The sequence below is a fragment of the Phaeoacremonium minimum genome (assembly GCF_000392275.1).
Source record: "Phaeoacremonium minimum UCRPA7 unplaced genomic scaffold PA7_03_scaffold_47, whole genome shotgun sequence".
Taxonomy (NCBI): domain Eukaryota; kingdom Fungi; phylum Ascomycota; class Sordariomycetes; order Togniniales; family Togniniaceae; genus Phaeoacremonium; species Phaeoacremonium minimum.
In genome coordinates, this window is record NW_006920954.1 from 303,593 (window position 1) to 319,553 (window position 15,961).

General features: G+C 55.1%; 5 protein-coding genes across 5 annotated transcripts; 2 read left to right on the forward strand and 3 right to left on the reverse strand.

The window, feature by feature from the left end:
- Positions 1 to 1,832: 1,832 nt before the first annotated feature.
- On the forward strand, positions 1,833 to 3,227 carry UCRPA7_991 (putative isocitrate dehydrogenase protein; the record flags this gene model as incomplete). Its single annotated transcript, XM_007913580.1, has 3 exons — positions 1,833 to 2,115; positions 2,203 to 2,742; positions 2,803 to 3,227. The coding sequence occupies 3 exons, from the start codon at positions 1,833 to 1,835 to the stop codon at positions 3,225 to 3,227; spliced, it is 1,248 nt and encodes a 415-aa protein (XP_007911771.1).
- An 826-nt stretch (positions 3,228 to 4,053) lies between these two features.
- Positions 4,054 to 5,324, reverse strand: UCRPA7_992 (hypothetical protein; the record flags this gene model as incomplete). Its single annotated transcript, XM_007913581.1, has 2 exons — positions 4,054 to 5,038; positions 5,098 to 5,324. 2 exons carry the CDS (start codon positions 5,322 to 5,324, stop codon positions 4,054 to 4,056), a joined length of 1,212 nt encoding a protein of 403 aa, XP_007911772.1.
- Positions 5,325 to 6,303: 979 nt separating this feature from the next.
- UCRPA7_993 (putative myg1 protein) lies at positions 6,304 to 7,419 on the forward strand (the record flags this gene model as incomplete). Its single annotated transcript, XM_007913582.1, has 1 exon — positions 6,304 to 7,419. One exon carries the CDS (start codon positions 6,304 to 6,306, stop codon positions 7,417 to 7,419), a length of 1,116 nt encoding a protein of 371 aa, XP_007911773.1.
- Positions 7,420 to 7,993: 574 nt separating this feature from the next.
- Positions 7,994 to 8,641, reverse strand: UCRPA7_994 (putative camp-regulated phosphoprotein family protein; the record flags this gene model as incomplete). The annotated part of the gene is made up of 2 exons (XM_007913583.1): positions 7,994 to 8,410; positions 8,606 to 8,641. 2 exons carry the CDS (start codon positions 8,639 to 8,641, stop codon positions 7,994 to 7,996), a joined length of 453 nt encoding a protein of 150 aa, XP_007911774.1.
- Positions 8,642 to 10,562: 1,921 nt separating this feature from the next.
- Positions 10,563 to 12,842, reverse strand: UCRPA7_995 (putative glutaminase protein; the record flags this gene model as incomplete). The annotated part of the gene is made up of 5 exons (XM_007913584.1): positions 10,563 to 11,868; positions 11,919 to 12,025; positions 12,103 to 12,266; positions 12,323 to 12,618; positions 12,670 to 12,842. 5 exons carry the CDS (start codon positions 12,840 to 12,842, stop codon positions 10,563 to 10,565), a joined length of 2,046 nt encoding a protein of 681 aa, XP_007911775.1.
- Positions 12,843 to 15,961: the final 3,119 nt, after the last annotated feature.

Below are 15,961 nucleotides of genomic sequence, written 5' to 3' on the forward strand. Positions count from 1 at the left end.
GGCTGCCTGCTCTGGCACACGGGGCTTCCCGCAAGGCCGGTTTTGGTTTGGAGAGCCCTCCAGGGGAGCTCTCGATCTTCTACGGCCTACAAGGCACAGAAATGGAATTTTGCAACAATCGGGTTCTGGGAGCTGTCCCGTTGCTTGCGGGTTCTTCGACTTGACATTGCATGCGACTGCTTCATTCACGCGGCCGTTTGCTTGCTTCTCAATGAGCCTGGCGAATCACGATGATGTCAGTGTTACAAAGTCAGCTCGCAGCCGTTAGATTAGCTCTTGGAAGGGTTCTACTTTACATAATCAACTCTTAACTGTCAATTCTTGCAATATTCGTGCTCCTCCACCAGTGACTTGTCTTGTGGCTGAGAGGCTCGCAACTCTTCAGTCAAAATAGAATGAAGAAGCTGTAGTTAAGTAGAGTAGAGCACAAGAAGCTCTCGCTCGACGGGGACAATTCCATGCCACTCACTCATCATGGCTGTCACCCCTCCCCTCAGCATTTCGCCCTACGCAGTAGATAGGTAACTCCGCTGCTGCAAGCCATGACCATGTCCATGTGCATCTGCAAGCCTCTTCCCCCACCCGCATCGGCGGATTGATGCAGAACACAGAATCGGAGGACCCTGCATGACGTCGAGGCCGTAACGCGAACCCTCGTCACCTCAAGTGTCTGGAGAATCTGAAGGGCCTCGCAACAGATAGGACAGACCTCATGGAGAAAACGGCCCCCAACCTTGATGGCTTCCATCGCGTGGCATCGGTCCCAGGAAGCACCGGGCATCACTGGATCGCAGCCCAGCACGTGCCCAGGTAGGGATCTGGATTCCACCCCGCAAATTAGCGGCAAAATGGATTGACAACGGCAGTACATCAAGGGACCGGGCGTGGAGTGTGGGGGAAGCTTCCGTCTCCCTGCCCCTGATACAGTACAGCGCCGTACAGTACAGTACCTGACATTGATGTCTGTGCGTGCTGCTCTTCGTAACTACGCTCGGTGCCGGGCCCGGGCGACGAGGAGGAGGAGGAGGGGGGGAAAGACTTTTGCCATGCATTCGAGGAGCAATACACACGTTACCTTGCTGTAGGGACAGACTGTAGACACCGAGTCACAACTCGGTAACTTGCTTGTAGTTGATCCTTCTTCACCTTGCACTTCACTCTAGCCATTGGATGAGCCTGCATTATATAACACTTGCTCTGCAAGAAAGCCAATTACAGCTGCTCGCTCGGCTCACTATTTCCCGCGGGATCCCTCTGCATTGTAGCCGCCGCAAAACACCATCGCGTGCCTATTTCCCCTCTCTCTCCTCATCCCCTTTGCGTCAATTCCAAAACACCAACCTCACTTCGTGACAACTGGTCTCACTGTAAGTGTCTCTGGCTTCAAAATTTCTGCGCTGTGAGTCTTAGTTGCGCCCTCCTGTTTCGGAGCCTCCCTGCCCTAGCTATCTAGCTCAGCAGCGCATTTTTTTTTCTGTCTTAGCTCCGATTGACGTGAACCTGCCCTATCTTAGTGTGCTTTTCAGCAACAGCACCACCAAATCCGCTAACCGGAGCTTCCCTCGGTTGCGCATATCCTTCTGCCGGCGAAACGCAGCGGAGAGACTCCTGCTCTTAACCGAGATCTTCCTTTTGTCCAGCCCGCCTTCGACCTCTCAGAGAAGATCTAATTCATCATGACCTCCTCCGTCGTCCTCCCCGCCGCCTTCCGCACCTGCTCGCTCCGCGCCTCGCCCGTGAGCCGTTCCCTCCTCCGTACCTCGCCGACCTTGGCTGCCCGAGCACCGTCCTCTGTACTTCCCGCCTCCGCGATATACCTCAGCCGCCGCACCATGGCCTCCTCCATCCCCAAGATCAAGGTCAAGAACCCGGTGGTGGAGCTGGACGGTGATGAGATGACCCGTGTCATCTGGAAGGACATCAAGGACAAGTTCATCTTCCCGTACCTCGACATCGACCTGAAGTACTACGACCTCGGTCTCGAGTACCGTGATGAGACCAATGACCAGGTCACAATTGACGCCGCCGAGGCGATCAAGAAGTACAGCGTTGGTGTCAAGTGCGCCACCATCACCCCTGACGAGGCTCGTGTCAAGGAGTTCAACTTGAAGCAGAGTGAGCAGCCTCCCTCTTCTAAAGAAGTGCCAATGGCGCCGAGAAAAGACTCAATCCTCCGAAAATGACTAACACCATGTTCCCTAGTGTGGCTGTCCCCCAATGGCACCATCCGTAACGCCCTGGGCGGCACCGTCTTCCGCGAGCCCATTGTGATCCCCCGCATCCCGCGCCTGGTGCCCGGGTGGAAGAAGCCCATCATCATCGGACGTCACGCCTTCGGCGACCAGTACCGCGCCAAGGACAAGGTGATCCCGGGCCCCGGCAAGCTGTCCATGGTGTACACGCCCGCGGACGGCGGCGCGCCCGAGGAGATTGAGGTGTACCAGTTCAAGAACGGTGGCGGCGTCGCCCAGACGCAGTACAACACGGACGAGAGCATCACGGGCTTTGCCCACGCCAGCTTCAAGCTCGCGCTCGACAAGGAGCTGCCGCTGTACATGAGCACTAAGAACACCATCCTCAAGAAGTACGACGGCCGCTTCAAGGACATCTTCCAGGAGCTGTACGACTCCCAGTACAAGAAGGAGTTTGAGGCCAAGGGCATCTGGTACGAGCACCGCCTGATCGACGACATGGTCGCCCAGATGGTCAAGAGCACCGGTGGCTACATCATGGCCCTGAAGAGTGAGTTCCTGCTGTCTAACATGCCCCTTGCCCGAGCCAATTGCTAAACCCCGCGCCTAGACTACGACGGCGACGTCCAGTCCGACATCGTCGCGCAGGGCTTCGGCTCCCTGGGCCTGATGACGTCGGTGCTGATCACGCCGGACGGCAAGACGTTCGAGTCGGAGGCGGCGCACGGCACCGTGACGCGCCACTACCGCGAGCACCAGAAGGGCAAGGAGACGTCGACGAACCCCATCGCCAGCATCTTCGCCTGGACGCGCGGCCTGTCGCAGCGCGGCAAGCTCGACGGCCAGCCCGAGCTCGTCGCCTTCGCCGAGTCGCTCGAGAAGGCCTGCATCGACACCGTCGACGTCGACGGCGTCATGACCAAGGACCTGGCCCTCGCCTGCGGCAAGACCGCCCGCGAGGACTACGTCACCACCACCGAGTACCTCAACGCCGTCGAGAGGCGGATGAAGAAGATCCTCAAGGAGAAGCTGTAAAGCCATGTGCACGCACATGACTCACTGAGTGTCACTTAGTCAGCTGAGAACAGAAGGTGTTGCCGAGAACGTCGCGTTCTGCTCGCGGCGGCAAGGGCAGAGGAGAAAAGAGAAGGCGAGACGAGAATGGCATGCATAGAGCGGAGAGAGGAGGGCCCATCCCTCCGCTGCAGCTGTGTATTCAGAGTCTCGCTGTGGATCAGCCCGTTTCAATTTGCATGGCCTTTCTCTCCTGCCGCATTGCATCGAACTAGACAAGACAGACAAGACAAGACAGCTTAGAAAGACTACTTGTAGATAGAACAGCATCCGTCGTAGATATCAAGCATTTTTGTGTGTTTTGGATCACATCGGGAGGCGGTGGAGGTGGAGATGTATATCTCGTTAGGTGTATTCAAGCAAGCAAGCAGCCAATTACTCCGCGCCTCTGTTGTATTTTTGAATGCCTCAATTGTCCCTTTCCCGTCCCGTGATTCCGAGCAATAACAGTAGCACATCTATTGTACAATGATAGTTCCCGTTGATGACCGTCGAGGTAGTCATCATGATCAGCTCCGTCTATCTCATGACCATCCGCAATGGCTGCCCTCCGACGAATTACCTCAAATAAAGCAATGCGAAACCCATGCGCACTCTCTAACGCTGCCTTGATGGACTCAAAACCAAGATTGCCGTCCATTTGGTGGCCATATGCCTACGAGTGCTCAAGCAAAGCAAATATGAGACTAGCTGCAAGGTCTCGTTGAGGATTTGATGGTGTTGGTATGGCCCTCAGTCCGTGTCACCCTCTCTGAAGACCGGGCATAGCATATATAAGGGTGGTACTTTAATCATCAAGACCACCGGTGTCATCCGCCACAATAGAAGCGTTGCTCTTGCGCGAGCCTCGCTTACCCGTCGAAGGCGTAGGGAAGTCGCCGTCTCCTCCCACGCTCTTGCGCTTCTTCTTGGTAGGCCTGCTCGAACCGCCCTTCGGGCGGTATCCAGGATCGTCATCCACCTGGCGCTTGCGCTTCCCCTTGCCGCCCCCGGTCACCGTCGTCGGGGTGCTCACTTCAAAGCTCATGTCCTCGTCGTAGTCCATCGACTCGTCCATGGAGTGGCGCTTGCCTCTGCCGTGAGCGGCCGATGAGCGCTTGGAGCTGCGTCCGCCGCGCGTGCTGCCGCTGCCGCGGTCCGCGCCCGACTTGCGCCCTGCTCGCGAGGTAGACCGCCCGTGGTCGTCGTCATGGCCGTTCTCCTTGTCGGCTGCCGCATGCTCTCCGTCCTGCAGGAACGTCTTGGGTGCGTTCTTCCGCAGCCAGTTGTACACGCTCGTCGGGTTGCGCAGGACCGCATCGCGGCCGGTGCCTGATGCTCCTGCGTCGAGGGCGGCGCTGGAGCCATTGGCAGCCGCAGCGGTACCGTCACGCGCCAGGGGCGCCAGCGTCGGTAACATGTCAAACTCCTCGCCTCGATCCTTTGCCTTTGCTTCGTTCTGTAGATCCACCAGGTAGATGTAGTTGTCAATGTCATCGCCAGTCAGGAAGGCCGGCGGGTGTTGCTGATGTGCGGCATCGGCGGCAGGAGACTCTGTGCCGACAAGCAGATCCGCGACCTGCTCTGGGAAACGGGCAGATACGGCGTCGAAATCCAAATGCGGTATATCTTGGAGGAGACCCTTGAGCGACTTCTGTGGGTGCGGGCCAGATATGTCTTTCCCATCGATGTCCAGCTTCTCGTCGTCTGAAACGTCGAGCCTCACATCGATGCGCTTGTCTGTCGGCCATTGATGCGAGTTGTTCATGTCGAGCAGCATGTCAAGAAGGCGGCTGTGATGCAATCAGTATCGAGCCGGGGGAGGATGGGCGGCGTTGCACCGCAAACTTACTCGTTCTCTATGGCGAGCTCCTTGGCTCTCTTCAGCCCTCTCTGCTCCTGGAGATATAGATCCTCGCCATCCTGCATGATCTTCTCGAACTTGATGCGCATCTTGCGATACTTCTTCTTCCAGGATTTGTATGTGGGCTTGCTGTCGGTCATCCTGACGTCTCCAGCCTCGTCTTCTCCCTTGACCTCACGGTCAGCTCGCGCAGAGCTGGGCGCATCGTCCTCCATCGTGGACCGTAATTACTATACGGACCGGTGTTCGGAGAAAGAATGAGTGATGCTCTGGTTTATTAGATGCCGGATCCTGATGGTTCACCGGCGTTGTTGGCGATGCATTTGATGGATTGCGGCGACGCAAATTGGGAGATTCGTTGTTGAGATGCTCTGGTCAGGATTTACTTTTGCGTGGCCTGGCGCGATCTGCCACGGAATGATCACGGTTTCCTCACTGCAGGAGCAGTGCTGCGACCCAATTGGTTTAGTGGAGTCCCTGCAGGCTCTCCCGTCGGCTGGTGGTGGTGTTGGCGGCGCGCGCTCTGGTTTTACCTAGCCAAAAAAAAAGAGTGCAATCACCAAAGCAAGGTATAAGAGCTGCTTCTCAGCCCTCATTATGGTATGTCATATCATCAGCTCAGTTATTGTCAACTGCTGTTATGGCTAGCTGACCCTACTAAATAATTTCCAAATAACACTGACCTTGTTGTCGTCAACGATATTCAGCATCATATTCCTCCACCCGGGTGATAAATGTTAGTTGGTCAAGCACAAGCACAAGCACAAATCTGGATAACGAGTATCATAATACGTATTCAAGCAATGCCACGAAAAAAGTCTCTTTATTACTACAACTTCCATGATGCCTATGAGGGTAGTCAATCTCTTGCTGAGAAAATCATGAAATTTTGAAAAAGTCACGTTTACTACCCTGCCGGAGGACTACCTAGGTAGTCATTGTGTTTTCGAGTCACTTAGATGCCGTCCCAAATACACAAGCCCCCTTCCACCCAATGAATCTCAGTGGATTTTGGGTTAGCAAAGCTCAGTTCCCAGCACCCCACACTGCCCGCCGCTAGAAGTCAATTATATCAAAAAGGGACCCTTCACTTTAGAAAGTTGCCTCGATCTACCACAAGTGTGTAGGAGAATAATCAGCAGTCTATAACGCCAGCTTCATCCCGAGTCCCTCACCTCATCCCACCGATATTGAATGCTTCGCCGCCTGCCAAACCTTACCAAAATGGCCGAAAGCGCAGCAAAGCGTCTGAAATCAGACCTCTCCCCCGAGCCCATCACCATCGGCACGCACAATGGCCACTTCCACGCCGACGAGGCCCTGGCCGTCTACATGCTGCGCACGCACATCCCGCGGTACCACGGCGCCAAGCTGGTGCGGACGCGCGACCCGGCCGTGCTGGCGACGTGCGACACCGTCGTCGACGTCGGCGGCGAGTACGACCCCGAGCGCAACCGCTACGACCACCACCAGCGCACCTTCACCACCACCTTCCCCGGCCGCACCGCCACCAAGCTGAGCTCCGCGGGGCTGGTGTACATGCACTTTGGCAAGGAGATCATCGCGGGCCGCCGCGGCGCCGCGGGCGAGGGCTCGTCGAGCGACTTCTCGACGGTGGACCTGCTGTACGGCAAGATCTACGAGAGCTTCGTCGAGGCGCTCGACGCGCACGACAACGGCGTCAGCGCGTACGACCCGGCGGCGCTGGCGGCCGCGGGCGTCGAGAGGCGCTTCTCCGAGGGCGGCTTCTCGCTCGGCGCCATGGTCGGCCGCCTGAACCCGAGCTGGAACGACCCGGCGCCCGCGGACCCGGCCGCCGCGCAGGCCGCCGAGGACGCGCGCTTCGTCGAGGCCAGCGCCCGCATCGGGCAGGAGTTCGACCGCGACCTCGACTACTACATCCGCGCGTGGCTGCCGGCGCGGGACATTGTGGCGCGGGCGTACGGCGAGAAGGCGCGGTACGACCCCCAGGGCCGCATCATGGTGCTCAGCGGCCAGTCGTGCCCGTGGAAGGATCACCTGTACTCGCTGGAGGAGGAGTCGCCCGACAGCGGCAAGGCGCTGTACGTGCTGTACCCGGAGAAGCCCGCGCCGGACGCAAAGTGGAGAGTGCAGGCCGTGCCGGTGAGCAAGGACTCGTTCGAGAGCCGCAAGCCGCTGCCCAAGGAGTGGAGGGGCTTCAGAGATGAGGAGCTTGACAAGGTCTCTGGCGTCCCGGGGTGTGTCTTTGTGCACGCAGCGGGCTTCATCGGCGGTAACAAGACATTTGAGGGTGCGTTGGAGCTGGCGAAGAAGGCTCTGGACTTGTAGACGGTCGTCAAACTTTGGGTTTGGGAAGGGATATCACTGGCATAAATGAATGAATCACTGGCGTTCTGGGACGCTGGTATTGCGTCAACAAAAAAAAAAGGAGACTTTGAGGAACCCTAGAGAAAAGCACTTGTACAATACATGACCGTAATCCCTACGCCAAGTTGTTTGTTTTTTGTGTGTGCAATATCTCAGCCTCCAGCCGTTTGGCTTCCTCAACTAAAAACCCTGCCGCCAGCAGTCTAGTGATCTCAACCTCTGACAAGGGAAATGGACTAAAAGACATGTACTAGAAGGGCAGGAAGTGATGGTAGCGAGTGTGGTGAGAGAAACAACCAGTTCTTCCTAATCAGACAGACACACCTAAATCGACCGTATTCTTCCCCAACTAAGCAGAAAACAGAATAGAACCGACATCAACGCCGTAGATAGGACGCCTCGTGAATTCGTCAAGACCAGCCCCGGTCCGGTGCATACTCATGTGGACACGAGGCACCAAGCGCATAAGGTGAAAAGCAGATAGACAGCGAGAGGGCAAAGCCCCCAGATGCTCGCGGACAGCACAACATCCCGCCTATCTTCGAATAGGGATACCCTCGGCCCCACCCAGCTGCTGCTGCTGCCCATCTGGAACATCCTTCTTCTCGCCCTCGATGTCCTCGGCGCTCGTCTCGCGGTTCAGGAAGCTGCTCTCCTTGACGGGGCTCCCCGCCTGCATGCTGCCGTGGTGGGGAGGGTGCAGGCCGTGGACGCCGGGGTTGTTGCCGCTGCCGTTGTTGACGGGGCTGGACAGGTGGGGGATGTTCTCGGGGACGGGGTGCTGGCTGCCGACGGCGCCCGTGTCGACGCTGTCGCCCTTGCCGGCCTTGGACATGGCGTAGTCGCCGCTGTCAAAGTACTTGCGCTCCTTCAGGTGCTTGGCGAAGTGGTCGGATCGCGAGGGCAGCTTGCCGTAGAGGCGGAAGAGACGCTGCTCCTCTGGGGAGAGGGTCTGTTTGCAAAGGCAGGTTAGCGGGGTCGGCGAGAGGTCTAAGGGGACGGAAATTGAAGTTGAGAAGGGGCGAGAGGCTTGTTCGAGGGCTGACACGATCTCTTGTTCCTAGATAATCACGTCTCGCCGTGCTGGTGCCAGAGGACTCGCGCCTGACGTAGGTCGACGACAGTAGAAGGGGGACTGGGCACTCACGCTAACGTCAATCTTGTTCTTCTGGTGGGGGTTCATCTTGAGTGAATTGTTGGCTGACGATGTCGCAGAGTCTCTTTTCGAATGCTCTGGATGATTTCGGTGATTGTCGAGTAGTCGGCTTCAATAAAGAAACTGTCAATGATGTTTGGAGAGGGCAAGAGTGAGGTTGTGGAGAGATGTCGTCCTTTTCCTAGTGCGGCGGCTGGAAGTGAAGTGGGATGGTTTTGGAGGTGAAGGGCGCCTCGTGCCGATACGTAGGGTGGTGGTGGTGGTGGTGCGGGGCCGAAGTACTGCTAGAGGTACTGTGCTGTACTGCTGTAGCTTAGAAGCTTGCAGCACCTCACCTAGAGCCTAAGTGCTTCCTTATCCCTTGTTGACAATTGATTGGGCGCTGCTCAATCTCTACGCAAGCGAGAACGGCAGGCAGATGGTGCGATTCCTGTGCGAGTCTGATGATTTCCCGATGATTCTCGATATGCGCTTGTGCTTGCGTATATTATCTTCACACAGGAGTAGAAGGGAAATGTGTTTTTGATAGTAGGTGTTTGTTCTTATTGGATTGCAACGATCTAAGTGTTTATTTGGCGTTTCATGCGGTTGTCAGGTGAAGACCTCGATGCTGGGCTCCGTCACTGGGCACAAGCTCCCTGCGTTGCCCTGTAGGGACGGACGTCTTATCAGCCTGTATTAAGGTGCGGCCTACTGGGAGCTCTGTCCATTCAGAGGACCTCTCCAGCAGTCTCACCCCACACAGCCAACATCTCGACCCAATCGGCAGGGTCACCCACGGAAACCAAGATGGAGCCTTTGTCCGTCGCCATGCTTTGCTAACCATGAACCGTAGTACTCTACATACAGCTCCATCATGAACAAAAACATGGACGCAATACGCAAGCTTCTGAGTCATGGCCAAGGATCTGTAGCTCTCAGGAAACTTGCTACACACCACAATTCCTCCTGTATCAGGGTCCTGGAGCTGCGAGAATTGTATTGGCCAGGGGAAACTGTAGGACAGAGCAGCAGCACCAAAGCCTGCCAGGGACCAGGGCATCCATCGAATCGGAAGGTCAACCTAACGAGATCGGCATCGAAGACTCATGCCATCACTGATTCCAATGGGCAGTCAGCAGACTGACGAAGCAATGCGTCCTATCTCATCGTGAGGGGGTTGATTGTCGTTTTCGGGACGATCATTCGGCTAGCTTGCTACGACGCCAATTGTGAGCCTCGAGGGCATGAAACCATCTAGCCGTACATCTATCTACTCGTCCAGTCACCTTCTGCGAGCCTCCGTTCCGTTCTAGAAGATGCAAAGAGCCCTCCTGTCGTGCGCATCACCCATCATGAGAGCATGCTAGGGAGGAGGCAAAGGCGTGTATTGTACCACACGGATATGCAGGGACGGCTACCAGCTGCTGGGATGAGCCGACATGCAGTCCTCCATCGTCATCATCCTAGGAGGCGATTTTGGGTGTGTGACAATCCTCGAACCGTCCGACACGCCTTCAGTGTGACAAACTCATAAATTGCCTTGTTTTAAGCACGACACGTAATCCATATGAGTTGATAGATTGTGTTCATGTACAAGTTCGTGAGGTTTCTCAATAACGACATACAACTATTTATATCCAAGGCGACCAGGGTGTAAGTATCGACCAGTGAGCATGGGAATGCCGCAGACCGCATGTACAGAGCTGCTCATTCCGTCTTGCCTGGCCATTTTTCTTTGCAAACCAATACTCAAACCAATACTCCATATCAATGCAAGGAAGTTATATCCACAAGAAGCGACCGATCCAAATGCTTGAGCCCAAACCCTTTTCTAAATGGTATCATACAAGCGAGAGCAGAATGAAGAAGGAAAAAGCATGTCTCACGACAGAAGCGTCGGAGACGGAGGCGTCACGAGCGTAAATGGGTATTTCGACCTTGGCTGCTGCTGCGTGTCGCAGAGCTTCTAGCTGGGGAGGGCTAGCAGCGCAAAGGCACCGCCCATGACCGGCCGGGCAACGAAAGTCGGGCCGCCGTCCGGGTAGCCACCGGTGCCGGCGTCGAACAGGTCGGTCATCGCGCGGTCGGTGGTCGTCTCGCCGATCCACTTGACCGTCTTCTGGATGAACATGTCGCGCGTGTCGTCGCTCGCGATGGCCGCCACAAACATCTCCCAATCGGACTTGGTCCAGGTGTGGCGCGTGTCGAGCGCCACGCCGTACTCGAGCGCCACCGTCGGGTAGAAGGCGCTCTGCATGTCGTAGATGTCCGAGTCGACAAAGTCGAGCCCGAGCAGCTTGTCCGCGTACAGGTTGTACAGCAGGCCGTGCGAGGCATCGTCGCCGTAGGACAGCGTCGTGTGCGGCGGGTCCGCGGCCGTGTTGATGCCGTATCCCTTCCACTTGGTCAGGTAGTCGTCGGCGGTAGACCCAAACGTGTCCTCGTTGCCTGTCAGTTCCGCGATCTTTGACATAGCTTTCAGGCCAATAATGCCCTTTAGTGCCAGGTTGGTCTGGTTGGCAAGAGTGCCGGCGAAGTCATCGGTAGATAGCTGGTTTGCCGGAATCAAGCTCTCATCTACCAGAAATCCAGCCCACTGCTGGAGTTTATCCCAGTGCTGAGTGAGGTAAGCCTTGTCACCGGACTTCTGAGCATAAGCCAGTGCCATGATGATCATGTTTCCACACTCCTCTAGCGGCATTGGCTCGTCGTTGCCATCGGGATAGCCAAGGGCATTCGGGAATGTGCCCAAGTCATGAATGGCATAGTCATTGGGATAATGTCCACTTTCCTGGTTTTCATACAAGGGATCCAGCAAGAGCTTGCCCAAAGTCGCGTTGAGGTAGTGCAGGATGGGATATGCAGGGAAAATGACGTCTACTGTCTGGATATCGCTGTTCGAGCTGATCTCCTTGAGGAAGACGTATGGTTGGCTTGTGCCTTGAGCAACGGCAAGACCACCAAAAGCTTGACGGACTGTTAGAGTAGTAATGGTGGCATAATCCTCGCCAGCTGCAGCAACGGAATCATCGTGAATCTGGGTATCAAGCGTATCCGAATAAGACTTCGCATCATCCCAGTCCTTGTAGAAAGCTACCATGGAGTCGACTGCGCTGTCGTAGACACTCTTCCAGATTCCAGTCGTTGCAGTCGGGCCGTCTCCTGCACCTTGGAAGTTCACAATTACATCTTGCGCCAGACCAATGGTGAAGAGAACATCCTTCTCATCACTAGAAACGTCGCTGAAGTCTTTTGCAAAAGCGAAGACCGGCCTGCTAGAGTCAGTTTTAAGCGCATCTTAACAAAGCCTCCAACAACGTACCAGTCATCGTTTACAGCTCTGAAGTTGGTATCTGCCGTGCTGTCCAGTTTCTGGGTGTCCACGAACTGGCCGCGAACAATAGTGTCTGCACCGCTCTTCCATGTTACCTATTCAAAGTTTAGCTCACGGTAAACAAGCTGTCATGCTGAATGTGATCAACGGAGTGCCACCGGCTAGAACTTACGGTGTCATCTGAAGCAGTCGAAAGAAACCAGTCGCCCCAAAGAGCTTGCTCAGAAGCCTCTTTGAACTGAGTCTCAGTCGCAAGATTGATCTGATGATACGAGACACCATTCGAAGTGTCGAAATCCCAGTTGATGACTTGAGTAGCGTCACCACTTGTGAACTCTGTCTTACTGTTAGCAGGTAACTCAACAGAAGGTGTTGTCGAGAAGGCAACCCACCTCCAGAAATGTCCATATAGACCTGCACGCTATGTGAACTTCCATCCGAAGACTTGACCTTGACATCTACATAGGAGAACTGCAGTGATTGTCTGACAAGATCGTCCGGGTACACAGGAGACAAGAATGTCACCGTCATCTCGACCTTCCCGTCCACATCGAACGTGAAGATGCTCTTTGTGGAAGTGTACGAGAAGGCCGTCTGTGTGACGGGCTCTGGGCCTGCTGCTCCACCCATCCAGTTGAACACAGTGCCATCGACTGACACAAAGCCTTGCCACCCATTTATCTGGCCCCTGTGGTCCGTATAAGTTTATGGGCGGAGGTTCTCCTGGATGGCAACTTACGTCCAGAAATGGGGGAATGTTCCGGGCAGAGAACCACCTCCATCTAGCCAAGTATTGAGATACGGTGACTTTACAGCCAAGGGTAACGATGGTGGTCTCGCGGGAGTGTATTGTGCCTGAGCCACGCTGCCTGCAAAGGCAGCTGTAGCGGCTATTAGACAACCGAGACGCATGGCGTGTATAGTAAATTGCTGTAGGTTAGTAAGGCCCTTGCAAGTAGGATATATGGTTCTTATATGACACCCTATGTGCAGACCCTGAAGCAATGCAATAGAGCAGGGAGGGTGTGCCGATGGGTAAGGGCCCGGCCTTATAAGAACAGAGGAAGGAGCATTAAAGTACTACGCCGTAGGGAGGCTTTCCTCGGATCACAAGCCAGCGAGGAGGAATGCTTGGCTTGATTGGCCCCGTACTCAGATTAAGAAGGAGCAGGCGGTGGTGGTGGCAGACAAGTAGATCCAGTGTGGCCGCAGTGGTTGAGACCCGAGGATGGAACATGTCTTCCAATATAAGGTACCATAACGTAGACTAGTATGGGGACGGTCTTGTGAACTACGAGGAGTGTGCGTGCCGGGGCCGGGGTGCATATTCCACAAGACAATGGGACGATCGGCTATGAGTGTAGGGATCCGAGTGGCAGTAGGTTCATGACCTGGACGGTTGGGAAGCAATAGGAGAGCCAAGAGAGTGCAGCCTTGCTGCGGTAAGACAACTGGAGTCAAGACAGAGGAAACAGAGAGCCATGGTGTCCGCACGGGTTTCCCGGTGTGGAGACTGAACCAAAATAAGATACAAGCTTCCAAATCCATCTGTTCTACTCTGAGAGTGTGTAAAGGGGAAGAAGGTGAGATGATCTCATGCCCCCAGTGCGGCGGTGTTGGCCAAAATCTGACTGCGGAGCATCTCCTTGGTGGCATTTTCCTCGCGAACCAGTGCCGGAAGAGCAGTGCTCCCTAGGCACCATGAAAAAGAAGAGCAGAGATCTAACTAACCTAACGGGCAGGAGAGGAGAGAAGTCATTATGCAGCAGGGATCTCAAAGATGGCTACATACTGCGTAGTCAGGTATAATGTGCAGCTGTGTGATGCACGATGAGCGAGCGTGACTTGACCAGAGAAAAAGCAGGGTAACAGGGCATGACTTGTTTGAAGTGCCATCTAAGCCTCCCATCGAGGTCGGGCCGAGACAAACTGCACATAATCAAGTATCTATGAACGCACACCAGCTATAATGCTCTTGTATTAAGGCCATTGTAATTCTGTGGACGATTCGAGGACGTTGACTGGAAACTTGGTCACGTAAAGGCCGGAGGCACCTGAAAGGCAGGGCGATGGAACAGAAGCAGGGGCAAGCCAGCTGGCATACACAATACCCCAGGGAGGATGGTCGGAAACAAATCCTTCACGGCGCAGCTACAACTTAATGTTACCGACATGACCTCCTCCAGTACTTCGGAGTCGACGACTCTGCCAACAGAAATCAATGTCAACAAATGCCTTATTTCATGCCATCATCGGAAAGTGAAGGGATTCCCTAGGTAGTCGTAACTGCAACGATAATCCCATCTTTCTGTTTAGCCAGGAACTCTGAGTACATGGCGGGGGCAGCGCTCAGCGGCAACGGATCAGAAGCCGCTACCAAGCCACCAAGCCACTTGCTGCAGGGCCCATCTGGCGGCTCTTCAGTGGCAGTTGCCGGGGGCGGGGATACCTAGCCTAGCCCAAGGTCCACCACCACTAACGTTGGCGTTAGTGCATCCCAGGCGCCGCCTTATGCGCTCCGCCTTCATCTATTTCCCCGAATAGCTTCCTTGTGGGGTCTGTTTGGTCCTTTTACCATGGAAATCATGATGCCTGGAGTCCAGAGCCAATAACGCGCCTTGTGTTACAGCAGGATCGACACTTGACAAAGCACGCACCGACAGCACACCAGGGCGCTGGTGGGCTCACCTCCAATCAGCCCCCCAAAATGTCTGTGGGCAACTCACTGTTGCGAGAGTGAGAGTTGCCATTCCCAATGACGATCATCCCAAGACAGAGGAAGCAAGTGACGCCATCTCACGGACTACATCAGCATGTCATCTGAGATTCCTGACTCCAATAACTGAACAATGGCTGCTCGTATAGAGCACTGACAACTTGCGATTGGCTTTGCGAGGTTGCTTTAAACGAGGCCATAGGGCCAAACAGGCATGCCAAGCAGTTGAAACAAAACCGAAACGACATCATCTTCCTTCTGGGGAAGCTGGCGACGCAGCTTGGCTTTCTACACAGCACGTGAATGACGTTCATCTGGGAGTTGGATATGCCTGACATCGCCATTAGACTGTCGTGTCACCCGACAGCTGAAGAAATGCTCGACCAGACGAAAGCTTCAAATGCCGCGATGCGTAGAGAAAATACCACATGCCTGTTGCGGAGACGATCAGCAGCAGGTTCCGCAAGGCCCGGGCACCTGAAGCCTTGGGGTCGTGAACTGTGATGGCTTCCACCCTTTCAAGAGTAGGAGCATGAGCCGGAGTCGTCATCCAGCGTTATACCTAACAATGCCCTGAACTATTGCTTTATGGTACTATGCCACTCATAAAGCATTTAGATCTTCTAATATTCCCAATACCAGCTGCTTGGAATTATTGATGTTCATAGATTCGGTAGATTAGGCAAAAGTGAACAGACGAACTGCCGGTCCAGGCGTAGAAGCCACCACGGCAGCCCAAGAGTCAAAAGAAGCAGCTCCGAGTAAAACTGTCTGCTGCCTTTCGCGGTAGGGCTAGGCGTTGAATGAATACGGGCGTCAGGTACTATCTTCACTCGTCACTCTTTCTTTTTGAGAACGATCATGAGGTCAGCTTACCGCACGTAATACGATCGGCCATGTCTAAGATCTGGATGATATGCTGTCTTGTTTGGTGATCAGAATATTGAAGCCCAAGATGCAAACCCAGCTCAAGTGACCCTTTGCGCAGCAGGTACAGTCCGGACACGATTTCGAGGTGGCGGCAGGACCGTTGCGCTCCCGCGGAGTACCTGCTGCGGCGTCATGCACAAGAACGTCAAAGGCGCCAAACGGGCAGCCACACCCGTGCTGCTGGCTCGTCGGCAGCGCTGTCAATGCCGTATGACAGTGTCTGATCTCGACACAATTGTGTGTGTTGTTACGCCGCCTCCGAGGCCACCACGTGTCTCTCAGCTGGTGTCCCCCAGGCCGCAAGCGTGGATCGGCAGAGTCTCAGGCTCCATTATTTGGTTCTGGGCGTCTTCCCCGCGATCCCGCGACTCCAACTCCGGTCGGG